The following is a 26,018-nucleotide window of genomic DNA, read 5'->3' as shown; positions in this document are numbered from 1 at the left end:
GAGGCCAAACTGGGGGACTCTGTGTCCACAAAGAGCCTGCTCATACTTACCCCTGAACTAAACTTGCCCACCCCCAACACAGACATAGACGTCGCCCCAGTCACAGGCTTCTACCATGGGGACACCCCCAAAACACATTGAGAGGAGTGGCGAGGGGGCCCAGATTTGGTGGGGGGGTTAGGGTGGGTTGGGAGGATGGGAGGGTGTCTGGAACTTGTACATTTGGGCAAGGAGAGTTTCATAAAAAGCCAATAAAGTTACAAAAGGTATAAAAGAGAATATATGTTTAGAATGAGAGAGGAGAGCAGAACAAATATTTTTAGAACCTGATGAATTCCACAAAATCACAAATACAAAAAATATAATTTTTTAAGTCAATGAATTGCCTAACCCACTTCTGTAATACTTCGTTCTAACATTTCTCCACTCACTGTTGTGTGCATCGGATGGCTAGATTTCCATGGACCGGTTTCTGGCTCTGCACACTTGCCTCAGTGCTCCCTCTCCTCGTTGCTGGGCACACTTCCGGTCTGGGCGCACTTCCGGTCTGGGCGCACTTCTGGTGCCAGGTGCCACGGGATGAATTTGCGTCGTGTCCCCTGGCCTGCGCTCTGTGTCACGATGCAGGGGAGTTGGCACAGGGGGTGGCCATTTGTGCCCGGGCTGACTGGAATTACGTCCACTTGACACGTGCCCATGCCCACTGAACCCAACTCAGTCTGCCCTAACCCAGATCCCAGGTACGCCCATGGCCTCCCGGTGTCAGCTGACGAGCATCACTAACTTCATGGTAAATTTGCATCCAAGGAAGTGTGTCCTGAGGCCGGTCATCTCCGTGGAGGGAGGAAGGGAGCTACATAGCACTCTCAGTTCTGAAAAATAAGGTGGTTTCCCTCTGCTGGGGAAGAATGAGTGAGACAGAGGCCAGGAGAGCCTCCACATTTCTCCCCCGGAGAGCGGACGCCTCTCTCTGGGGGACATGAAGAGTGGGAGATGAGCATTCTCTACTCCCTGCAAAATGCTTCCTTTATAGCATTTAGCATGGTGTATAATTAGATGCTTTGGGTAATAATTTGGTTAATATCTGACCTTCCCCCTGGAATATATACCCATTGCTTTCCCCTACTAGGACAATGCCTAGTACTACATAGGCACTCCTCGTACACTGGTGGAAGGAAAAATGTAGGGAAGGAGGGAGGAGGGAAATTTCATTTTGGTAGAAGCCCTTTTTGTTCGGGAATTCTCTTGCTCTCTTGCTCCATGAATTGACGTCACTGAAGGAAAACTTGAAGCCAATGACACCAAATGTACTGGCATTTACTGGGACACCAGACCCGACCTACATTGCGTGGATTGAAAGCTCACTGGCTTCACGTTGGTGGCTTGAAATTGGCTACAGTGAGAGTATTGGCACCATAGAAGTTAGCAGACACTACAAACTGGGGGTCCCACCCCAGCCCAGACAAGCTCAGTGTCCAGTGTTTATTTAGCAGTGTACCTCAGGACCACTGGGTTAGAAGCCCATGCACTATGGTCACCCTGGTCTACAACCAAGGCTCTGCTGCAGCTGAATGAGGGAAAGGATGGTCTTTTCAATAAATGGCACTGGGTCGATTGGATTCTATATGGAAAAAAAGCAAGCCTTGAGCCCTGTTTTACACTGTGTACAAAGATTAATGAGAGATGGGTCATAGATCTAAATGTGAAAGATGAAACTTCTAGAAGGAAACTCAGAAGACTATTGTGGTAGCAGAACAGTGCCCCCTCCCCAAGACTTCCACATGCTAATTCCTGGAAACTGTGACTGTGCTATGCTCTCTGCAAAGGGGAAGTAAGGGTGCAGATGAATGAACAGGAGAATAGATAGCCTTCCCCTAAAGTTCCCCACCTCCTCCTACCATTTCAAGAGATGAATGAAAAGAACGTTACTTAAAAGGAATGCTGCAGGGCTTCCCTGGTGGCGCAGTGGTTGAGAGTCCGCCTGCCGATGCCAGGGGACACGGGTTCGTGCCCCGGTCCGGGAAGATCCCACATGCCACGGAGCGGCTAGGCCCGTGAGCCATGGCCGCTGAGCCTGCGCGTCCGGAGCCTGTGCTCTGCAATGGGAGAGGCCACAACAGTGAGAGGCCCGCGTACCGCAAAAAAAAAAAAAAAAAAAAGGAATGCTGCAGCTCAGCCTCCTAGAATTAAGGCTTGTCTGTCTTGCAGCTGCCAGGACCCCGTGCCTGTGCCTCTTGGGAAGCTAATGTAGGACAGGGGTGCTGGCAACCTCAGCAGGTGATGCTGACTGGGCAGTGGTCCGGTGACTTGGCAGCCGGGCAAAGGCCCCATCAGAGTCGGTCCTAGAGGGAGGATGTTAAGGCTGCTTCCACTTCAGCTTCTGCTCCCTGATAGGCTGGGGGAGTGATGCGGGAGAGAGGAAGTGCCTTCCAGAGAGCAGGGTGGGTAACTTATTGTTGCCAACTTTACTCTTCTGGAAGTTTCTGCGATGTCCTCCAGTAGTCCCAATGGGCCAAGGCCAAATATCAAGTCATTACCCTCCATTCTTGATCTTTCTTAGTATTTAGCTTTGTTTCAAGAAAATCCGTAACTGACCCTAAGCCACCACCTCTCTGGACCTTAAAGTATCCTAACCCAGTGAGGGTGGGGGGAGAAGACACTAGAAGCATAAAGTATACGTATACCCATCCAAAGCCATCCCGCCTCAAATGACGAAGCTTAGCAGTTAGAAGCAAGGAGCTTTGGACATGTGGGTCCCGGATTTAAATATTGGCTGTGCCACTTCCTGTGTGATCTTAGATGAATTATTGACCTCTCTAGGACTCATCTGTAAATGCTGTTAATAATAGTGCCTACCTTACAGAGCACCTGACATGTAGCATGTGCTGTACAGATAATGCCGCCATCATTATCACCACGACCACCACCACCATCACCATCATCACCATCACCATCATCACCAGCAGCATCATCACGTGACATCACCATCAGCATCATCACCACCATCAGCATCAGCATCACCATCATCACCAGCAGCATCATCACGTGACATCACCATCAGCATCATCACCACCATCAGCATCAGCATCACCATCATCACGTGACATCACCATCAGCATCATCACCACCATCAGCATCAGCATCACCATCATCACCAGCAGCATCATCACGTGACATCACCATCAGCATCATCACCACCATCACCAACAGCATCACCATCATCACCAGGAGCATCACCATCACCATCATCACATGACATCACCATCAGCATCATCACCACCATCAGCATCAGCATCACCATCATCACCAGCAGCAGCATCACGTGACATCACCATCAGCATCATCACCACCATCACCAACAGCATCATCAGCATCATCAGCATCATCATCACCATCAGCATCAGCATCAGCATCAGCATCAGCAGCATCACCATCACTACTAACTGGTAATCAAGACAAACAACTTTGAGGTTTTACTCCTCCTTAGAATGTATACCTCCCGTGGGACTGGAGGTCAGAAATGTGAAGCTCAGGAGCTGGGCACTTCGAATCTGAGGCAGTCTGACCCACATAACACACAGGAAGAGACAGCACACCAAGGAAAGGCTGGGCAGGAGGGAAGGGACATGATGTGATTTCAACCTATTTCACAGAAGCCCTTGGCCAGCCATCGTCCTCTGCTTCTCATCCTTGTTCTCATGACCTAACACTCCCCAAATCATGACTGGCTCCCTCTTCTCCCTCCTCCGCTCCCCCGGCTACCTAACAAGAGCCGGTCCTGCGGAAGCAAGCACCGCTGTCCCGTTATTACAAAGGGGAGCACAAAGCATGAGCATCTAAGCAGCCATCACTTAAATGCAAACACCCCAGTCAGGGAGTGGGCCATTTATTTTCTTTATTTTTTCACAAGCTTTGAATTCAGAAATAAGAGTCACAATAAGTCAGTTGTTAAGTAAAAATGAGGGTGATTACAAAGGAAAACTATGTACAAAACTTTAAAAATCTGACGGCCTCGTCATCCACCTGGGAGGGACCAGGACATGGGCGCCGGGAGCAGCTGTGGCCACACCGTGGTCAGCCCTGAATGAGGGTGGGAGACCCCTTTCTGAGTGTGAACCTGGCTAGGCCTGCAGTCTGGAGCGGGATGGAAGGACACACACAGACCGGAAAGACGTCATGGCGAGTTACAGGTGCCACGGAGACCAGGGTTCCTGACACAGGACGAGAGTGATGCTTCTCTGGCGGTGGGGCGGGCTTCCTTCTCGTGTAGACCTGGGGGAGGGGACGATGAGGACACATCTTCCTGCTGTGAGTTTTGGAGCTGCCCCCGAGGGCTTGAGGTCTGGGCTTTGTGTCTATGTAGGGCCTCGGTTGTATTCTGTCGGACGCACTCACAGACTCGCAGACATAACTTAGTAACATGCATCAACTATCCTAGAACAGCTACAGGGGTGCAAGGGAACCACTCAGAGAATCGTGGAGCCCGTGGCGTCAGAAGTGGGAGGGACAGTACAAGACGAGGCTGGAACCTGTGTTCACTAAGGAGGGGCCTGGAGACACCATGCTCTGAGGTGGACTCAGATGAACACACGACTGTGGGCAAGGGATTTCCAAGCAAACACACCACACTAGTACCACTTCTTCCTAAACCAAAAAGGAAAGAACATCATTCCATTTTCCCCCCATCAGTACCAAACGATACTGTGGGTTTCCAAACACTGACAGGGCAAGGGATGGACATCCTTCCCAGAATCCTTCACGCTTGCTCATCCATGAGTTGCCTTCACCCGAGGCTGGTGATGTTGGAGCGGCCACCAGGGGGCGCCACGATGCGGTGGCCGGTGCGCCGGGGGTTGTTGTCATCTATCTGGGCACCTGGAAGAGACAGAGCCAGTCACTCCAGCGAGATCTGCTGACACAAGCTCCATGTGCTGCTCCTGCGGGCTGGGTGCCCTCTCATGTCACGTCCCCCAGCCTCTGGGACGCCGAGCCCTCGTCTCAACACGCCTTCCTTCCTCACCATCCTTCAGTCCAGGCTGACCTCTGGGAAGGCTCCCTGACCTCCACGGGGTCCGTTGCTCCCTCTTCTATGCCCCCCAGGCCCCGGGGCCACCCTCCTGCAGCCCTGACCACGCTGTGCTCCTTCTTGTCTGGCTTCATGTTCTTGAGACAAGTGGGCAAACACTGAGTGCCTACTGCGTGCAGACACAGACTTGGTGCTTTAACATATGCTGTCGAATTCAGGGCTCACAGCAACCCTATGAAGGGAGTGTTGTTTTAGCCCCAGTTTACAGAGGCCCGGGTCACGCATTGTAGGGGGCACCACTAGAGGGCAGGGAAGCCAGAATCGTAGCCCCACTGGTTTGTCCCCAAAGCCCCAGCTCCTACAACACACTCACAACAACACTTGGCAGTGTCCATTGTTCCCAGGGTGTTTTATGCGCTATGCGCGGGAGCACACGTATGTGCATTTGTATATTGCGTGCATGCATGTGTGTATCTGTGCATGTGTGTGCATGCGTGCATGCTGTGTGTGAACACTTGGAGCTGGGTTTACCCACCCTGTTTGCAGTGGGCAGGTCTGCATGGGCGGGGGTGGGGGGCGGCCTTTTTTGTTTTAAATCTGCAAAGCCAGCCATCCACGCCAACCTCACGCATTCTCTTGCAGTTAAAGAAAGATTTAAAATTGGAGCACTAAGCTCAGTGCCTGGCGCTCAGTGAATATGTATTAAATGAAGACTGAATGACGGATAATGCTGGGAAGGAGGGATGTTGTGGAGAGGGGTCCAGTCGGGAGACTTCACTTCCAGCACAAAGGGTGCCTGGAATTTGGGTAATTTGGAATCAGACACTCCCCTCTCCCGGCCTCATTTCCTTTCCTGTAAAATAAAAGCCGACTCCTATCCACAGTATTGTGTACTCTATTGCCTCAAACCACAGGATCAATTTTATGGCAAAGCAGGTGTAACGATGAGCACACGACAACAGGATTCACTGGATTCACCGTGAACCTCATTGATCGGAAGATGCTGGCCTGATACGAAGTTGGGATGGTCTACATTGAGAGCTCTGCTAGGCTGCCCGCTAGGGTCAGGCGCTGCCTCCCAGGGTACAATATGTGTACTGAACCAATGCCCGATATTCGATGTCTTGTTCCCAGGAACCAGGAGGTGGAAACTGGATTATCCCCTCTCACCATCACTCCCAATGATTTCACCAAAGAGGAAATTTAAAATAAACACATGAAAAATGCTGACCCTCATAAGGAATCAAAGATTTACCAATTAAGACTTCAATGAAAATGACGACAAAAATAACTAGATGAGGTCTTTCTACCTCTGACTTTATATGATCTGTGTAAGCCACAACGAATTTGGTTTAGAGTGCTGACTGATTTTCTCTCATTGTTTCATTGATAGACAGTGTGTCTTCCTAGACCCAGAAATCAGGCCAAGTGCTTAGTATCTTTCTACCTCATAAGCATCTGTACCTTGCTTGGTTACATGCCAGGTACTTTGAAAATACCTGTTGTACAAAAGGACAGTACCTTCAATAAACCATGCTATGTCTTTATGATGTAACCTGACTCAGATATTTAAAAGGACATCTGTGGGGCTTCCCTGGTGGTGCAGTGGTTGAGAATCTGCCTGCTAATGCAGGGGACACGCGTTCGAGCCCTGGTCCGGGAAGATCCCACATGCTGCGGAACAACTGGGCCCGTGAGCCACAACTACTGAGCCTGCGCGTCTGGAGCTTGTGCTCCGCAACAAGAGAGGCCACGACAGTGAGAAGCCCGCGCACCGCGATGAAGAGTGGCCCCCGCTCACCGCAACTAGAGAAAGCCCACGCACAGAAACAAAGACCCAACACAGCCAAAAATAAATAAATTAATTAATTAATTAATTAATTAATTAAAAGGACATCTGTGAAGTCCATCCTGATGTTGTAAGGTGTCTGTGCAGTTGGTATCCAATGGAGTCACCTGTGAAACTGCTGAGGGGCTGGTCAAAGGCAGTGCTGGGGCTTTAGAGAGAAGTGGGTGCTGAGCAGGGAGAAGGATGGTTGGGGGACACTTCCTGCAGACTTTCCATTTCATTGTTTTTTTGTTGTTCTAAGAGGGAGGGAATGTCTCTCAGCATTTAATTGCAATCGTGAATTGCATAACATGAGACCAGAGATCCAGTGTGCAAACTCCCTGAGAGGTTCTGTGTTGTCACACACAGACAGTTTTCCAAGCATTGCAACCAATCCCTGTTCTGCTGACTGAGCATCAGAGGAAATATTCCAGTTGTGTTTAGGGTCCACTTGTGCAAAAATATTAGTTTTTTTTAGACACTGGATCACACGGTGTGGGAGAAACTCTTCCATGACAGGCTCAGGGAAAGTGAGATGGACTGGACTGGGGGACCCTCTGATTCATGCTCCCCACTGCGTAATCCCTGAATGGATGGTAGGTTGTCACCCCCGCAATTTAAACTGGTATTTCATCTTCTCTCTGCCCCTTTCATTCTCTCTTTTGCCAACTACATCGCCTTTTCTGTTTAAATGTCCTTCACTCCTGCTGGACCAGAAGTCAGCCCGTTGAGAAAACTCAGCCCTGTTTTTTTTTGTTTGTTTGTTTTTGCGGTACGCGGGCCTCTCACTGTTGTGGCCTCTCCCGTTGCAGAGCACAGGCTCCGGACGCGCAGGCTCAGCGGCCATGGCTCACGGGCCCAGCCGCTCCGCGGCACGTGGGATCTTCCCGGACCGGGTCACGAACCCATGTCCCCTGCATTGGCAGGCGGACTCTCAACCACTGCGCCACCAGGGAAGCCCTCAGCCCTGTTTTTACAGCCCATGAGCTAAGAATGGTTTTTTGCATTTTTAAATGGTTCCATTTCAAATGGTCTTAGATATTGCCTCTTGGCTCACAAAGCTTAAAATATTTACTACCTGGCCTTTTAAGAAAAAGTTTGCTGACCTCTAGAATAGACTGAGCCTGCCCAGCTGTGTCTTATTCATCGCCGTATTCCTGGCACCTAGCACAGCATACAACTCATGCTAACACCTCAAATATTCGAAATTCCAAGGCAATGTCCCAACATGTGCACACCTGCCCTTGTGTGGTGATCTGATGACACTGCAGACACATGGCCCAGGAGCCTTCAGAAAGTCTGAAGGAGCACGTGACTTTTGATTTTGTCTGCACACATTTGCTGAGCACCAAGTCCTGGCATTTTGACGCTGAATGTCTTGGAGGCTTAAGAATAACACCACTCTACACACAGGGCTGTTGTGAAGATGAAACAGTCATGAGTTATGAGAATGTGTGCTGTACTACCATGGATGGCTGAAGACCCGACCCCGAACGTACATCCAGCAAAGGCAGCTACTCTGATTCCCCTCTCCACGCTTAGCTTCATGGGTAAGAGTGTAAAATGTCCCCAAGAGTGTTAAGGAAGAGCGTAAGGCCAATTTTCAGGCAGACTCTTCATAAATCAGGGTCAGGTATCTCTGTGCTGCTCCCACGGACCCTCTCTGCTCTCTGACCTCCCCCAGCCCTCTCTGCCCAACCCCGGGAGGGGAGGGGAACCCACACTCCCATCTTCGGCTCCTGATCGAGTGCCTGAGGCCGTGGATTCATTTCTCAGGAGTTCAGGGCTCTGGGAGCCGCTGTGGGGTGGGGAACCTTGGCCGCTGTAGTTTCGTACCTGATAAACTGAAGTTGGACTGGTGGAGGTTTCTGATCGGTGGAGGCTGGTGTTTGGAAGGCGAAGATTTGACAGAAGGAGCAGGGGTTGCATATTTGGGTGTGGCTGGCACCTCGTACACAGGACCGTCATACATGCCCCTGGGAACCCCCTGCAACCCAGAAACCTAAACAGAGGACAAGAAGAGCAACTGATTGACAAGATGCATGTATGCATTCCCGCGTGCAGGAGAGTGACCATGGTCTCCTCGGGGATACACACACGTATGCACAAACATGCACACATGTGCTCGTGCACACACCACACAAGGCACCCGCTCACACACGTGCACAGGCACACATATATGCATGCGCACAAACATGCACACACACATACATATGCATGCACACCCCACACACACTCCGCATACACACAATTCACACACGTGCGTGCACACACATGCCTGCACATGCTAATATGCAGGGTACACAATCACATGCATACACACAATTCATACATGTACGTGCACATACATGCCTGCATACACACCGTGTTTAATATACACACTAACGTATATAACACACACATCACACACACATACAATCCAACACACATTCATAAAAAGGCAAGTGCACACTCACATGCACACACACATATACATACACACACAAGCACAGACACATACAGAGCTTCGTGCAGGAGGACTCCAAAGCTATTTCCAAGAGGAAAACACTTCCCTGACACCCTGACAAGGACCCCTGAATCGGGGACTGGTGGCATCAGGGGGTCGTCTTCATCGCGGATTTGGGGGCAGGGAGTTTGGAAGGTGATCCCGCAAAGGAGGAGGGAGAGAAGAGGGAGAACACCCACCACAGGGAGAGAGAACGAGAAGGCCGCCTCTGAGGGCACCTGGCTCAGGGCTACTGAAGGGGGCAAACCTCCTGGACGGGACACAGCGCACGGCCTCCATCCCCGTGGGTGGAGAGTTGTCCTGGGAGAGAGAGCCATGAGGCAGAGAAGCCAAAAGCTACAGGGGCTCCGGTGGGAGGCTGGGAGCCTGCTGGTGAGCTCAGAGCCGGCCAGGGGAGTGTGGGCGTCCGTCCCAGGCCCTGGGAGACAGAGTGTGGCCACTGTGAGTCAGTGACACTGCCCTGACCCCAGCTTCACGTCCCTCTTCCCCTGCACAGGTGACAGCGCCCGACCCCAGCCCTAGGCTCCCTCCTCTACAACAAAGGGGTCCTTTTTCAGCACCAATATCAAGGGCCCAGCACTGCTTGGTGATAACCCATCCTCCGCCCCCAGGAGCCCTGCTCCCCTGACGCCCTGGGACCTCATTGTCTCTGCCCCATCCCTCCCAATACCTGCTTCCTGCGCGTCTGGGCTTCCCTGGTTCCAGCCGGTTCCAGGCCTGTGTTCCTGCCCCCCAGTTCCCTTCAGTGACCTCTGAACTCAGCTTGGCCAGACGTAGGTTCTGGGGCAGGGCCCGTCCCCCACCTGGCCTGGCCTCCGTGCTCTGCCCTCAGGTATGCGGGGAGGGTGGCCCTGTGCCAGGGGACCTGTCCGCCTGGCCACTGCAGATCACGTCTTGGCATCGAGGTCAGGCATCCACGTCTCACAGATGCTGACTGTTAACCACAGACCTCAGGTTCAAACTGATTTAGAGGGAATGAAGCCAGCCAAGGTGTGTTTCTGCCCCCTTGGTGGGTGTCCCAAACAGGAGTTTACACGAGTCCCTTTGTCTCTCAGCCTGCTGTGGCCACATTGCTATCCCTGGCCATCTTTCGGATCTAACTTGCCAATTCTCCATGTCCATCATTTCCCCATCTGACGCATAACATCTGTGCAATTTGGTATCCTTGACCTGGGATGCTACACTTTAAGGCGTGGAGAGGGACAGTAAACAGACATAGAGCATTGCGATGGTTGGCCTGGGAGTCTGGGAATGCCAGGAGGCCTCTGGGCTCTTGCATCTAAATTGGAAGCACAAGAAGAGTGGGACCATACACAGGTGGGCACACATGCACACACACACATATACAGACACATAAGCGAGCACAGGAGCACATACACACAGGAGCACCCCATGCATATACACATACACCCGTGCACATACACAAATAAAGCTGGGCTTTCTGGCAGACATGAGCCGTTTTAGTGCGGGAAGCAGGTTGTCATGGTGATGGGAGGGACCTAATTAGGGAAGACGATTGATCACAGATGGGAGTCTTTCTGAAGCATGAGCAAACTTCCTCCTCTGAACTGGACTGGGGACGGGACAGAGCCCGTGCCTACTCCATGCCCTTTGACCTCCTGAGTCCATGCTAAGACTCCTCAAGAAAAAGGGGGGAAGGAGGATGCAGAATGGAAGGGGAGCAAGGAGAAGGAGAAAAGAGGGCAGATCGAAGGGAGTCTAGAGGCAGTTCTGCCACCCCTCAAGTGGGCTAGGGAGGTTTATTTTTACCAAATGGCACTAAGGGCTTCAGAGCTCTCCCAGCTGTGTGATGCTGGGCAGTCCTGCACTGCCTTGAGCGCCAGGGTTCTGATCTACAGAAGGAAGGTCATGACACCTAAAAGAGGGAGTGGTGAAGACCCCCCCCCAGGATGATGCAGGATGTGCGTCCTGGCTGGTGTACTCCCAGGACTCCTCCCATCGCCCCACATGCACAGCCCTTTACAGTTGGCACATCTCTGGCACCTCGTTGGTCTCGTCTGGTCCTCACTCCAGCCTGAGACGCAGGCGGGTCACATCCCAGCTCATCTGACACGTGAGGAAGGGGGGGCTCGTGCAGCTGTGACATTTGCTCGCTCTGCACACGACATACCCTGGCTCCACATACCTTGTTCCTGATCCTGACGCGCTGGTAGAGGTACTCGGGGAAGGGCTTCCTCGGGATGAAGCGGCCTGCGCCCTTGTTGACGTTGATGCTGCCGTCCTCAAAGACGATCTTGCCCTGGCTGATGACCACCAGCGGGGAGCCGTGGCACTCCATGCCTTCGAAGATGTTGTACTCCACAGCCTGCACGGCAAGAAACGCGGGCTTTTATCCAGCTTCCGGGGCTTTTCTCCGCATCAGCCCTGTCATCCTAATGGTGATCCTGCTACACATCCTATCACAGGCACTTTCCAATGCTTGCTCTTTCTGGAAAACACCTTTAGGACTGTGTAATGTTCCTTTGTACACTTTCATTTGCATAATCAGCCCCTCACTGTCGGGCTTTTACGTTGCTGGTGGTTTTATATAATCTAACTAGTAACGTCTGGGGCATCGTGAAAGTGAATGGGGCTCCTGGAGTTAGGCAATGAAGCCACTCTGACTATAACTGAACATTTTGGGGTCTTCTTTTAAAAACATTTTCTTTCATTTTTCCTAAAACTAAATTACTGGGTCAAAGGATATGAGCTTTTGAAAGACTGCCAAATTGTTTTCTGAAGGCATCGGACCAGTTGAAGCGACGTCGGCAGCGGGGGAATATTTCGTAATTTCATGTCTATGAAATGCCCTCCAGCACCAGGTAAGGTCATATTTATTTATTTACTCATTTGAAAGACAAAACATTTCCTAGAAAATATGCATTCCTTTCGTTAGTCCTAAAGTGAATATAACTACCACCAGCCAAACTCTTTGATTATTCAAAAAGTAGGGAAAAAATACGGTAAAAATTCAAACGGTACAAAAGATATGTAATTTTTTTTTTTTTTTTGCGGTACGCAGACCTCTCACTGCTGTGGCCTCTCCCGTTGCGGATCACAGGCTCCGGATGCGCAGGCTCATCGGCCATGGCTCACGGGCCCAGCCGCTCCGCGGCATGTGGGATCTTCTCGGACCGGGGCACGAACCCGTGTCCCCTGCATCGGCAGGGGGACTCTCAACCACTGCGCCACCAGGGAAGCCCAAGATATGTAACTTTAAAAAGCAGGTCTCTCTTTGACCTCAGACCGAGATGCCTGCCCCACAGTGACCTTTCTGGAACCCCAAATATTTTCTGTGCGTGAGTAACTTTCTCATGTTCCGAGCGCTCTGGACAGTTTCACCTTTTTCTCCTTACCTCACAGAATGCTCCCCATCAGCGAATGTTCCCATGTCGTGGGTTAAAAATGTTTTGATATTTCTTAAACTGCTGCACTGGATTCCACCCCAGGGACATACTATCATTTACTCATCCAATTCTCAAGGACAAGCATGTGGGTCTTTGCCCTGCTTTTGCACAATAAACACACTTGAGTGTCCACACCGGCACGTGTGAATATCTTCGTAGATGTGGACTTTGGGCCAAAGCGTAAACAGATTTTAACTTTGACAGATTTGCCTTCCAAAAAAGGCAGCGCTGATTTCCATTCCCGACAAAACTCCATGAGTTTGTTGGCATGCTAGTCCCACCTCAGCTCCATCCTATTAAACCCCGGCATCTCAGACACTGGCACAAGTAAAAACAGCATCTCACTGCAGTGATTTGTATTTGAGATCGGATCTGTTTTTAAATGAATAGAAACCCTTTGTATATTTCTTCTTCTGTCACTGCGTTTCTGCACCCTGTTCTATTAGGTTCTTGGTATTTTCCTTAATGGTTTCTAAGGACATATTTAATGTTAAAAAATCTCTCCCTTTGTTTGTCCTGTGTATTGCCAATACTGTGTATTACCAAACTTCCCTGTCTGTCCTCTGCCTTTTGATCTCATAAAGTATTAATTATCATTTGCTGCAATGTAGAGGGTTTTTTTTCTTGGTTTAATTTGTACGTAGTCAGTGGTCAAACAGACCAATCTTCTCCTTTGTATTTTCTAGGTTTTGTGTCTTGCTCAGAAAGGTCTCCTCCCCTTCAAAATGATCATTTTTAAAAATGTGTTTTATTCTAGTCCTTTTATAACTTTACTTTATTTCAATCTTCAACCCATTTTGAATTAGTTTTGTGGTCAAGAGTACAGCAGCCGCCTAGCCCTATGAGCCGGGGTATTCAAACACAATTGGTTGAATAACTGTCTGTGTAATTTTAACAGTCTCCTTTGTTGAAACCAAGCTCTCATATATGCGGTCGGTCTATTGCCTGGCTCTCTTTTCTCTTCTGCTAATACCAAACTGCCTCAATCATTGTAGTTTTATAATATGCTTTAATAACTGGGATGATTAGCGCTCTCTTTAAAGTTTTCGTTTTCTTAGAAATGTTTTGGCTATTCTCAAATTGTCTATCTAGGAACTCCGTTTTTCTAGTTAAAAAACAATTCCATTCCATTTTCTGATGCGATGACTTCAACTTTATAAATTAGAAAGAACTGATATTTTTACTCTGTTGAATGTTTTTAGCATAAAAGGACTTGCGCTTATGGAACTCTTTAGTTCTGATTGTTATTAGAAACAGGGTTTTGATTTCCATTCTGTTTTTCAAAGTGCTCTTTAATTATCTCATAGAAAAGGTATCAATTCTTTATATTGATTTGGAATCAGCTGATGGATTCTCTTATTGTTTTTGATGGTTTTTAGGTGCGTACTCAGGGCTTCGATGCTGATTTTTTACAAACAGCTGCTAATACTATGCTTTAGACTCTTTGTGGCCGCTGCCTCCCAGGCCCCAGGCAGAAGATCTGTTTTCAGTTTTAACATTTGCTCATCTAGCACTTCCTGAGTCACCCTGAAGTGACCCCGCTAGGCAGTAATTTACAATTTTGCTGAAGCCCAAATGTCCACTGTAAATACTGAAAGGCAGTGCAAGAAGCAAATCACTTACCTCGCAGTCAAAACTAGACAACTGCCCAACTCATTCAGCCCAGCGTGGTCTGTTAGCTGTCTTCTTAGAGGAAGGACACATTACACGCCACAGTGGCATTCCTCAATTGGGGAATTCTTATGAGGCTCAGGTTATATTACCCACAGATGTCACATTCTACATTTCACAACTACTTGAAGTTTTTGGCTGTTGTTGTTTGTTTAATTTTTCTATTTCTGTCCACACCGCATGGCTTGCGGGATCTCAGTTCCCCGACCAGGGTTCTACCAGGGATCGAACCCGTGCCCTTGGCAGTGAGAGCACAGAGTCCTAACCACTGGACTGCCAGGGAAGTCCCACAACCACATAGAGTTTTAAAAGCGAATTGTTTCTTGTGTCTCCCTCCCACCCTCCCTATCCCACGGGGATATATGTACATGTATAGCTGATTCACTTTGTTATAAAGCAGAAACTAACACACCATTGTAAAGCAATTATACTCCAATAAAGATGTTAAAAAAAATAAATAAAAGCTAATTGTTTTATTTCCTAAAGGTACTTACGAACAATGTAAAAACTCAAATAATACAAAAGACTATGATTTAAAAAACTGTTGTGTCTCCCATCCTGGAGCCCCAGTTCCCCAGTACCTCTCCCAGGAAGCAACTACTGTTCCTCAGTCTTTTGTGTCCCATAAAAGATAGCCTGGGGCTTCCCTGGTGGCACAGGGGTTGAGAGTCCGCCTGCCGATGCAGGGGACACGGGTTCGTGCTCCGGTCCGGGAAGATCCCACATGCCGCGGAGCGGCTGGGCCCATGAGCCATGGCCACTGAGCCTGCGCGTCCAGAGCGCAGAGGCCACAACAGTGAGATGCCCGCGTACGGCAAAAAAAAAAAAAAAAAAAAAGATAGCCTGACACTGATGAGTGGATAAGCATGGTATATGTTTATATCCATCAATGGATTAATGTGGTTTATCCAAGCACTGGAAGACTACTCAACCACAAAAAGGAATGGATTGATACCTACTACAGTGTGGGGGGGCCTCCAAAACATGATACCAGGTAAACAGAAACCAGAAACAAAAGGCCACATACTGTGTGATGCCATTTACAGGAAATGTCCTGAATAAACAAATCCAGAAAGAAAGCAGATTTGTGGTTGACAGGGGCCTGGGGAGGAGGAATGGGGAATAACTGCTGATGGGTACTGGGTTTCTTTCTGAGGGGATGAAAACGTTCTGGAATTAGTAGTGGTGATTGTACGACTTTCTCAATATACTAAACACACTGCTGCACTGTACATTTTAAAATGGTGAAATTTATGTCACGTAAATTACATCTAAACAAAGACTGTAAAAAAACTAGGTAGTCGCTGGATATACAAGCATGTATGTGACCTATGGGGTGATACTTTGAAGCAAATACTTTTCCCACGAAGATATGAAAGAATAAAACTTGTGTTCTTTTTACAGAAAAGTAGATTTAAATTTTTAATCACCGATCAAGATATAAGAAATGATTTTCATTGTCAAAAGGAATGTTTTTAAACTGAAAAAATAGGGCTTCCCTGGTGGCGCAGTGGTTGAGAGTCCGCCTGCTGATGCAGGGGACGCGGGTTCGTGCCCCGGTCCGGGAAGATCCCACATGCCGCGGAGCGGCTGGGCCCGTGAGCCATGGCCGCTGAGCCTGCGCATCCGGAGCCTGTGCTCCGCAACGGGAGAGGCCACAACAGTGAGAGGCCCGCGTACCACAAAAGGAAAAAAAAAAAAAAAACTTAAAAAATAAAAGCAACCTCTAAGACAGCATTTTTCGATCCATGTTCTGAAAAACATTTGTTTCTTGCACTATGTGAATTGCATTGCTTTAAACAGAGAAAATGGAACAGAAAAAATGCTGTGGCAAACTGGTCTCATGGCATCCTGAATTGTCCTCTTCTTATTATGAAATTAATTCAAATCTGGCTTGGGACAGAGAGGGCACGCTTTTCAAGTTTAACGAATCTGAAACATTCCTTCTCACATGGGTAATCTCAGGTCTGTGACTTATTATTATGGGTTCAATTGTCCGCAAAAAAGGTATGTTGAAGTCTTCACCCCCAGTACTTCAGAATGTGACTGTATTTGGAAATAGGGTCATTGCAGATGTAATTAGTTAAGATGAGGTCACACTGGGTTAGAGTGGGCGCTAAATCCAATGACTGGTGTCCTTATAAGATGATAAGACATAGGGAGACAGCCAGAGATTGGAGTGACGCATCTACAGACCAAGGATGGCCAGCGGCACCAAAAGCCAGGAGAAAGGCATGGAACAGATTCTCTCCAAGAGCCTTCAGGGAGCCCGGCCCTGCTGACATCTTGATTTCAGACTTCAGGGCTCCGGAACTGTGAGAAAGTCAATTTCTGTTGTTTCGAGCCACCAGTTTGTGGTACTTTGTGACAGCAGCCCCAGGAGACTCATACACGTATCCTCTCTCTGTCCATTTTCTTACTTATTCATAAATAATAACATACCTAACTTAGAAGATTATTGTATTAAGTGAGATGATGTATGGAAAATGTAAGCACAGAGTAACTACAAGATAATATTTGATAATATTTGGAATTTGATAACAATTGGAACCCCTGCTCCTTGACCCAGTGTCCTCTTCTTCCCTGGACCACAACGGCCTTGTGAGCTGACACCACTGGGGGGCAGCGTGCCTCTCCTGCCTTCCCAGAGCCCACCTGGTCTGTGCACATCACCGCGTCCATAGTAATTAAAACGGAGTCGTGTGTCTGCTGGGCGGTGAGTGTGGAGAACAGCATATACCTTTCTCCAGGGGAGGCTACCTCAGGCTCATTTCCTCCTGACCTGTCCCCAGGGAGGGGGGTGAGGGAAGCCAGCCTGTCATCAGGGAGCTCTGGTTATTTTAAGAATGACCACTGGTGGATAAGCTGGACAGACCTCTCTGTCCCCAGGCCATGGGTCTTGTGGCCGAGGGGGACCTGGGGGCCACACTCATGAGCTGCTACAAGTGGTCCTTGTCACTTTCTCTTGAGGCTTCCTTGTGCCTGGTGTTCTGTCCCCATGCACGTGGTCTCGCCCCTCACCAGCAAGTGACCACTGGGCTGGGGAATGGCAGCCGAGGGGGGTGAGGACTCCCATCGCAGACTGATGCTGTGTGCACATGCTCTGCCTCCCAGCCCACGCCCTGTAACAGACTTTGGTGAACCAGGGACCAGGCTGAGGACTCTGTGTCTTGTGAGTGTGAACATTAATCTGGACCCAAGACTGCTGCTGACCATGCAGAGTGGGTCTGAAGCAAGCACTCAGGGAGGGAAAGATGTCCTGTGTCTCTCTGCATCCTTAGAGGTTTGATGGATGAGTGAAGAAATCAAGGGCATGTAAGACACGAAGGGCAGAGAAAACCCACACCCATAAGCTTGGGGCTTGGAGCCCGGGAGAGTGTGCACGAGTCAGTCCAATCCTTTCCTTTGATGACTGCGAGCCCGGCCCCAAACTGAAGTGGGTTTCTGATATAGCAGATCAGACCCTCTCCAGCTTGATAGGTAAATTGGAGAAAGAATCTTGGACCTTATGCGTCCCCTCTCTGAGCCTGATGGCTTGCTCCATGGAATTAGGAGCAGAGTCAGCTGTTTAAGAATGCATGCATCTGTACACAGGAGCCCCAGAGAGAGAGAGAGAGAGAGAGAGAGAGAGAGAGAGAGAGAGAGAGAGAGAGAGACGTGGGAGAGACACATGCAAGAACAGCTTAGTTGAGCCTGCTCCAAACCCTTCTCCCAATCTCTCCAACTGGAGGAGAAATCTGAAAGACCGAGTCATGCCAGATATCAGATTACATTCTAGTTGGAAAATTCGTTAAGTCATTTTTAACCAGAGGCTTCTAAAATGATTGCAGAGCAAGAATTGCTCACCCAAGCCAGGAGTGTCACTGATAAACCAGGACTTACCGACTTGTGACTCTTGGCCGTTATGGTCTTCACCTTGTCAGGGTCCCAGATGACCACGTCGGCGTCTGAGCCCACGGCAATCCGCCCTTTTCTGGGGTACAGGTTAAAGATCTTGGCTGCATTCGTGCTGGTAACAGCAACAAACTGGTTCTCATCCATCTTGCCAGTAGCCTGAAGACAAGATCCATTGGTGAAAAGAGCATCTCATAACAGGACCAGAAGGGGCAGACAGGCACAGATCGAAACCAGCCAACAGGAGTCCTTACAAGGACTCTGGAGTTTTCTCCTCTCCCTGCTGAAACCAGGCCACCCTGAAAGAGTGCCAGAGGCCTGGCTTCATCAGAACGGAAACGTAATTAACCGTTCAGAGGTGTGATGACATTTCCACAACGGCCACCCTGACATCTGGTCGGTTTCATTGGGCCCAAGTTTAACAGAAAATAAAAATCTACTGTTTCCAAGTGAGTGATCAAGGTGTGACCTGGGGATTCCTTACGCAACAGGAAGCCTCCATACCCACTCTCAACCCTAAACCCGAACACACACAGTTTACAAAGTCATCTTTACGTGGACAAAGATGTGGTTCAAAACAAAACAGAACACTTTCATCCTCAAAGACTAAAGGACAGCTGCTGTCACATCTGCAAATGCAAAGGACACCACAGGACTCGCGCTGCGTTCTTAAGGGTCACGTGTTTTCCGTGTGCCCTCCTAGTGCGTTCTGCTTCTGCCTCAAAGTAAGAAGGGAATTTTAAGAACCAGAAGTGCATAATGCATGGCTTTGATGGGCAGGAGGGGTGTTTCTAGAATATTCCAGGAGGGAGACGGCGCCGCCTTACCACTGCCTTGTCCCAGACCACGGTCATCCGCTCCTCTATCCCGTTGACGCCCTCAGGGATCAGAGTGAAGTTGTCCTTGCCCACCGCCTTCTGGGCAGTGCTGTAGGGACAGTGGCCGCTGCCTGTGACCTGCAGGTCTCCACTGGCAAAGACAGAACAGGGTGGGGTTCAGACCTGAGCTCATGGTGAGGAGCGGACCCTGACTTCAGACGCCCAAGGAGGCTGTGAAACTCAAACCCCGCAGAGATCTGGGGCACATCACAGGCCTTACTGAGTGACACCGGAAGGCCCTGTGGCCTTTGGTGTCTTGCTGAAGACGGGAAAGAGGCCTGTGCATCGGGAGAGGGTTCTGTTCGAGTGTGGGCTCCAGCTGGTCCAGGTAAGGCTCTCCGGGTCAGCCTCCTCCTGCCCTAAAACGCTCTGATCCTGGGGCAGTGGGTCTGTTCTTTCACCCCCCAGAGAGCCCACAAGGCCTCAAGATGCTGCAGGCATCTGTGAGGAGAGACTTGCTGAGAACAGAAGATGCTAGAGGCCAACAGAGTGACTCTGCTTCCATGCATCTCACTAGACCCGTGAATAGCCCCTGATGCAATTTGACTTTGCAAATCCAGCGGGTCTGCTTTAAAATCCCAGAACTGCCACCTCCTGGCCCGGCTAATCACTCCTCTTTTCTTCATGCGTAAAATGGAAAAGAGAATGGAACCTTCCATCCCGGATCACCCTGAGGAGACAATGAGCTACTTGCCCGGCGCACAGCAGGCGCCAAAGGTGCCAACTCCCTCGCTCCTCTCTCCATCCTCCACCTCTTCTCTTTAAAATCGAGTGCTCGGTGAATTTTATGCTACGTGAATTGTATCTCAATGTTTAAAAAAGAAGAAAAAAAGCTGAGTGGAGCCAATGAATGAATGGATGAGTGACTGAATGAATATATAAATAAGTGAGTGAATAAAACCCAGCCTCCAGCACGTGCCTGTGTGTCTCACAGAGTCACGGATGTTCGTGCTGGAAGGATGGTCATGTCCCTGGCCTCATGTCTCCACCAGGTCACGTGGGAAACCATAATGTGCTGACCTTGGTCTCCCTCTGTAAGGCTGTTGATGTAAGGTCTGGCTAATGTTTCCGTGCTGTGCCGGGAGGACAAAATGCTATTCATTGGTTGTAGCAAAGTGACACAAGCTCACTGGGTTTGCTTTTCTGTCACTCAGGCTTTGGAGAGAAAATACTCTGGGGCTATATGATGAGCCCCTAACTGGCATCTGAATTAATGGAATAAGTGGAGCTTTATTTTGTGATTTTCAACAAGGGGCCAGCCTCCATTTCGGGGCCCCAGGGCATGTTAGCAATCATGTAGACGTACAGAAATATATTTGGATGTGACATTCACTCATTTATTCAACAAAGGTGTGTTGCACACTTCCTGTGTCTGGCATGGTCTTAGGCAATGGGGATGCATCTATAAGCAGAAAGAGACAAATTCCTGTGTTCATTAGCTGACATTCCAGTGCAGGGTGAGCGGGGGGCGGGAGTCAGGAACATACAGTCAGGAGAATGAGAGTTAGGGTGAGTGAGGGTGTGATGGGGTAGCGCTGGGACTGCCGTTTTTAAGAAGATGATCAGAACTATCTCACTGAGAAGAAATCTTCCAGCAAAGATCTGAAGTTGGCAAAGAGCAAACCGCAAGATGACGAAGAAAAGAGTGCTAGGCAGGGGTAGGGTGAGTGCAAAGGCCCTGTGGCACCATCCTGCCTGGGGTCTAGTTAGCCCGACACCAGTGGGATGGACCGAGGGAGCCAAGGGGGGAAGAGGACCAGGCGAGGTTAGTGAGGAGCGAGGGCAAGATCAGGCTCAGCCTTGAGGGACATTGTGGGAACTTGTGTTTCTCTTTGAGAGGAAAGGACCCTGGAGGTCTCCTGGCAGAGGGCTGGCTTGGTCTGATTTCGGTTTTAAAATATCTGAGTGTCTTTTGAGAACAGATTGTGATGCGATAAGGGTGCGGAAGGGGCAGTATGGAAACAGAGAGCCTTGTCAGGAGGTGAGAAATGATGACCCTTGAGCCAGGATGGCTGCAGCCAAGGGGGCGAGAAGCGGCCAGATGCCATGGCCTTTGGTCCGTGTCCTGCCGTCTCCCGAGATGGGCAAGACTGTGGGAGCAGCAGCTTCACGGGGGAAGATGGGGGGTTTGTTTTGGACTTGGAGCTGCCCACCAGCCATCGGGCTGCAGACGCCAGGTGTGTCATGGGCTGCTGCAGCATTTAGGGAAAAGGAGAACACACCCTCACCACCTTACAGTCCTTTCTGATTAGAAGTCCCACCTTATTCTCGCCCCTCAGGAAAACTCTTATGCATCCCCTGGCTCTGGGCCTGATGTCACTTCCTCCAGAAAGCCTTCCAAGCTTGCATCTCCGCTTCCAGAGCAGCCTGCACACCTCACCGCTTAGCCCTCTCCCATGGCCTTAAGTGTTCCTCCCTCACACTGGCTGATGGCAGAGAAGGGGTTAAAGTAGCTGTGCGCCTACTGTGTGCAGGAAGCAGAGTGTAATGCAGTGGCCGCCGTGAGCTCTGAATTCCAGGCCTTTTACCTACGCCGTCTCACACCCACCTCTGCAGTAGGTACTGTATTCTCCCCACTTTGCCGATGCGTCAGCTGAGGCAGAGACATTACAGGTTATGTGACATGGCCAGGGTGACACAGCCAATTAGGGGTTGAGGCAGGATTGGATCCTGGTCTCACATTCCTAATTCTGGGTGTTTCCCAACACACCACAGTGCCAGGCACACAGAAGGTGCTTAAATACCGCTGAATGAATGGGAGGTGACCTATAGACATGAATGGAGCGGTTACTGACTCAAAGGCCCAAAGGCCTGCTGTAAGCAACCCGGGGTTTTGTCCTGAGGTCTCCCGGGCAGCCAGCCCAAGGCCCCTTCCCAAGTGTGTCTGAACCAGCTGCAATTTCCTATCCTTCAACCCTCCGCTCCCAAAAGTCCTGCCCCGCTGCCCAGGCCCACGACCCCGTCACCCCCGGGGCTCTCACCAGGCCAGCAGGGAGGTCAGGTAGTCGGGCGTGGTAGGGTCCGGGCTCAGGGGAGGGGAGGTCACGAAGGCCGCCGCCTTGGCCCAGTTCTTGCTCCAGTAATGGGTACCATCCGTCCCCAGACTGGCAGCGATGGGCTCGCCGAAAACGACGGGGCCTTGGGAGGCAAACACAAACACGCGTGGTTGAGAGCGAATGGTCTCTCATGGGAGATGCGGGTGCAGGAAAGTAGAAGCCCGAGGCTGGAGAATGAGACTGGGGATAAGTCGCCCATCCTTCCCCCAGGCTCCACCACACACACCCCCCCAGAGCCCCAGCTCCTCGGCCACCAGGCACTCCGCCCCGCTGTCCTGCTCAGCAACCTTCTGGACTGTGAATGCTTTTAGCATTTGGATTTGACTATTTCTGACTATTATCTCTTTTTACGATGCTCAGCCAAAGCGCAGACACCTGATGTCTCGGTTTGGATTCTGCCAAAAGCAGATCTTCAAATGAAAAATCGCGTTCAAGAGTTTTATTCGGAGGTGATTCCAGGAAACAACTCGGTGGAGACTGAGGAAGTGACACAAGGCAGAGAGAGAAGCCAAGGAAAGATGAGTTATCACCGAGTCATGGCCTTGGGCACGCGCAGCTCAGTGCACTGGGGACCCCGGGAGCCTCAGAGCCATCCCACGCCACAGGAGCGAAGGGGCCAGGACGTGCGGCCACCAACCCACTACGGGAGGGCTCCTTTCTGAGCATTCCTTTCCCGAAAGTCCAGTTTGCCTTCCAGGGAGTGGGCCACATGTGTTTCTGCCGGAACAAAACCCCAGGGGCAAAGTCCCAAGTGAGAATCCCCGCAGCAGAGAGTGCCAAGGGGACGACGTGGGCCCAGGGTTCTGTGGCATCAGTCCGAGGCCACCCTGCTGACAAGCGAGAGGTAGGCTTTGGGTTCCAGCAGCCTGGCTCTGGGACGGCAACTCCCAACAGCACAGCGGTGCTGGGACTGCTCTGGACGGTTCTGCCCAAGACAGCAGCCACCAGCCTCACGTGGCCCTGGAGCGTAAGAAACAGGGCTAACGCGACCGAGGAGCCAACTGAAAAAGTGTACTTAACTTTACTTAAATTGAAATAGCCACGAGAGGGTGGTGGTCGCTTTATTTCTCGGCAGCTCCAGGACCTGCAGGCTTAGCTCGCCGGCACGCTTACCGCTGCTTCCAGATTCTTGTTACCTCTCTGAGCGGCAGTTTCCTCATCTGTAACCTGGGGCTGGTCCTCAGCAAGCTGTGCTAACCTAGATCACTCTCTGTACAATGCCTCTACTCGTCAGCTTGCCCTCAAAAATACTACAACTAGGTGTTTGGGGTTCACCGCTGCTCTGTCCCACACGGAAACCACCTGCCACGTGTGGCTTTCAGGCATTTGGTCTGAGTCGAGATGTGCTGTAAGGGTGAAATACACAGTGGATTTCAAGGACGGTACAGAAAAATAATGCAAAATATCTTAATCCGTTTACACTGATTACACTTGGAATGAATATTCTGGATATATTAGGTGAAATAAAATACATAATTAAAGATTTTTAAGAATAGAGCCACTTACACTTCCCATAAAGGGTTCCTGTAAGAAAGGAGGGGCATCCTGCATGCAGAGGGTGGTGGATGCAGTCAGGGCTGTGTGGCTGTTGTGGATTTCCACCCGGCTGCGCCCTCCGACCCAGAGCTGCCGATCAACCTCATATGACTCCCAGAAAGTAGACGGGTGGACCTTGTCCGGGTGGTGAACATCCTTGGTGAATGTCCACAGGACGAAAGGATTCTAGTGACTGTCTTCGTGTGACGTGTGCTACCCGCTCGGTCATTCTCTCTCTCTCTCTCACCCTGAATTAGGGAAGGAAGGCTGCTTTGGGCAACCTTCATTCTCTATCTGGTGGGTGCTGGGGACTGTGGGCCTCAGTCAAGAAGGCCTGGGGACCACACTCGGGCGGTTCCTCTGAGTCTCCTGGGGAATGGCCACCACACAGGTCAGAGCCGCTCAGAGCACCAGTGGCGCCTGTGCCCCAGGGTCCTCAGGAGCCCTCGGGACCCGCCAAGGACTTGGCTGAAACTTCACACCTGTGAGCCCATCGGGTCCGTTTCGAGATGAAACAACAGTAGCTCAGAGAGGTTAAGTAGTGCGTCCAAGTCTTAGAGCTGGAGGCTGCCTTCCTGCCACACTCCCTTGATGTCCAGCACGGGGCTGTCCCCAGACCCTCTGGCTCTGGAAGAACACCTTCCTCCTTCCCAACCTGCAGCTGAGACTCTGTGTGGGCCCCACGGTGGAGCCTGGGTGCAGGCATCTGCTAAGAGGCCCTAGATAGGGGACCCAGGATGAAGGGCCCAGAGAGAGGACCAGAAAGGGGGTGGGCAGGGACCAAGAGCTGATGCAGCCCTGGCTCCATCACTTCTTTGATGTGAAACCCAGGGGAGAACTTGGAACTCTTCACAGATCTTTAAGATACACGGTCTCATGTGACCCACAAGGAGGGGATAATTACCTTAGCTACAAATGGGGAAACCGAAGCTCAGACCTCTTACCCAAGGTCACACCCGGGGCCCATGGCACCCCAGGAATCAAACCTGAAAACGCCTGCACATCTTGTGCCTGCCCACCATCCCAAGCTCCCTTTTCAACCTGGCCTACTGAGCCCAGGCTGCAGGCAACTGGCAGAATGTCTCTGCCCTGGGGAGTGGCTCCGTCAGTGAACTTGAGCCTGTTGGACACGCCCCTTCCTCACCCCGCAGCTTCCCGCAGGAGGCCCACGCGCTGGGCTGCGTACCCTTCTTCCTGGCCAGGGTGATGATGTCCGCCGCGCTCCTGCTCATCACCTTGGTGATGTACACAGGGCAGTTGATCCGACCCGCGATGGTGATGGCTCGGAACACGGCCTCGGCCTCCAGCTGCAGACACAGCAAATACATGGGTCACAGGAGGGAGAGGTGGGAGGCAGCACCCACCCTGAGTTCCTAGGGCCTCTCCCTGACCAGGCTCCTGTGATTCTCCTTAAGTGTGGTCAGAGGGAAATCTACTGCATCAAGAGAGGAAAATACTGTAGATTTTTCAAAAGGAAGGAAAAACTAAGAATGTATCTGGCTAGAGGGCTGGAAGGCAGAATTATGTTTTTCCTTTGCTTGGAAGTATTCTGCACGCTCTGTTAGAAGGAGATCGCCTAGGCAGTAGAGTCATCAAAAGGCCCATAAAGTGGTCGGTTACCTATAAAATGCCTGACATCAGGGAATACAGGTGTCCAACATGCATTCCTTCCTTCATTTGTTCAATAACCAAGTGAAACCACCTGCTGCTGGGTTTGGCCTCTGCCCCCGCTAGAGCAGACAGTAGGACCTGTGAGGTATTGTTTTAATTTCCGGTCTGCTGAGCTGCTAGTGGCTGGCAGGAAGCCACAGCCACGTGCCAGGAGTCCAGCCACACCCAGAAGGGTCCTCAGGCTGCTCACATGCCTGAAGGTGGTGGCAACGTCCACGTGCTATAAGGGTTTGTAGACACTGTCTCAGGTCTGTCCCGGTCTCACCAGGGACTGGGAACCCAGCTCGTGGGTGTGGAGCTCACGTCTGGAGCACTGGGCCCGATCGGGAACCTGCGGGTAAGGAGTCTGTGTACTCGTGTGTTGGGTCCCATGTCCGGCACAGGCTGGCCTAGAGCGGAGGTCCGGGAAGACTACTAATGATCTCATGAGACACCAGAAAATACTGGATGTCCGTCCTGTTCGATGCCCAACCTGCTTGCCTTCCTTCTACCCGCCGTGTCCCACCACACAGGTGCCGTATCACTCCCAGGGGATTCGTCCCTTG

General features: G+C 50.6%; 1 protein-coding gene across 3 annotated transcripts in view; it reads right to left on the bottom strand.

Annotated features, from left to right (window-relative positions):
- Positions 1–3,878: 3,878 nt before the first annotated feature.
- The window catches only part of CRMP1 (collapsin response mediator protein 1), a 68,566-nt gene continuing 46,426 nt past the window's right edge, over positions 3,879–26,018 (bottom strand). For all 3 annotated transcript variants that reach the window (XM_067735480.1, XM_067735481.1, XM_067735482.1), the window contains exons 8-14: positions 24,989–25,109; positions 22,192–22,348; positions 19,160–19,301; positions 18,321–18,491; positions 11,507–11,686; positions 8,691–8,856; positions 3,879–4,875 (exon numbers count right to left, since the gene is read on the bottom strand). In XM_067735480.1, the coding sequence (XP_067591581.1) occupies positions 4,784–4,875; positions 8,691–8,856; positions 11,507–11,686; positions 18,321–18,491; positions 19,160–19,301; positions 22,192–22,348; positions 24,989–25,109 (1,029 nt within the window). In that variant the 3' untranslated portion in view covers positions 3,879–4,783. The remainder of the gene's footprint in view (positions 4,876–8,690; positions 8,857–11,506; positions 11,687–18,320; positions 18,492–19,159; positions 19,302–22,191; positions 22,349–24,988; positions 25,110–26,018) is intronic.

This window comes from Pseudorca crassidens, chromosome 4, assembly GCF_039906515.1.
Source record: "Pseudorca crassidens isolate mPseCra1 chromosome 4, mPseCra1.hap1, whole genome shotgun sequence".
Classification (NCBI taxonomy): Eukaryota; Metazoa; Chordata; class Mammalia; order Artiodactyla; family Delphinidae; genus Pseudorca; species Pseudorca crassidens.
This window is presented reverse-complemented; position numbering and strand designations above follow the sequence as displayed.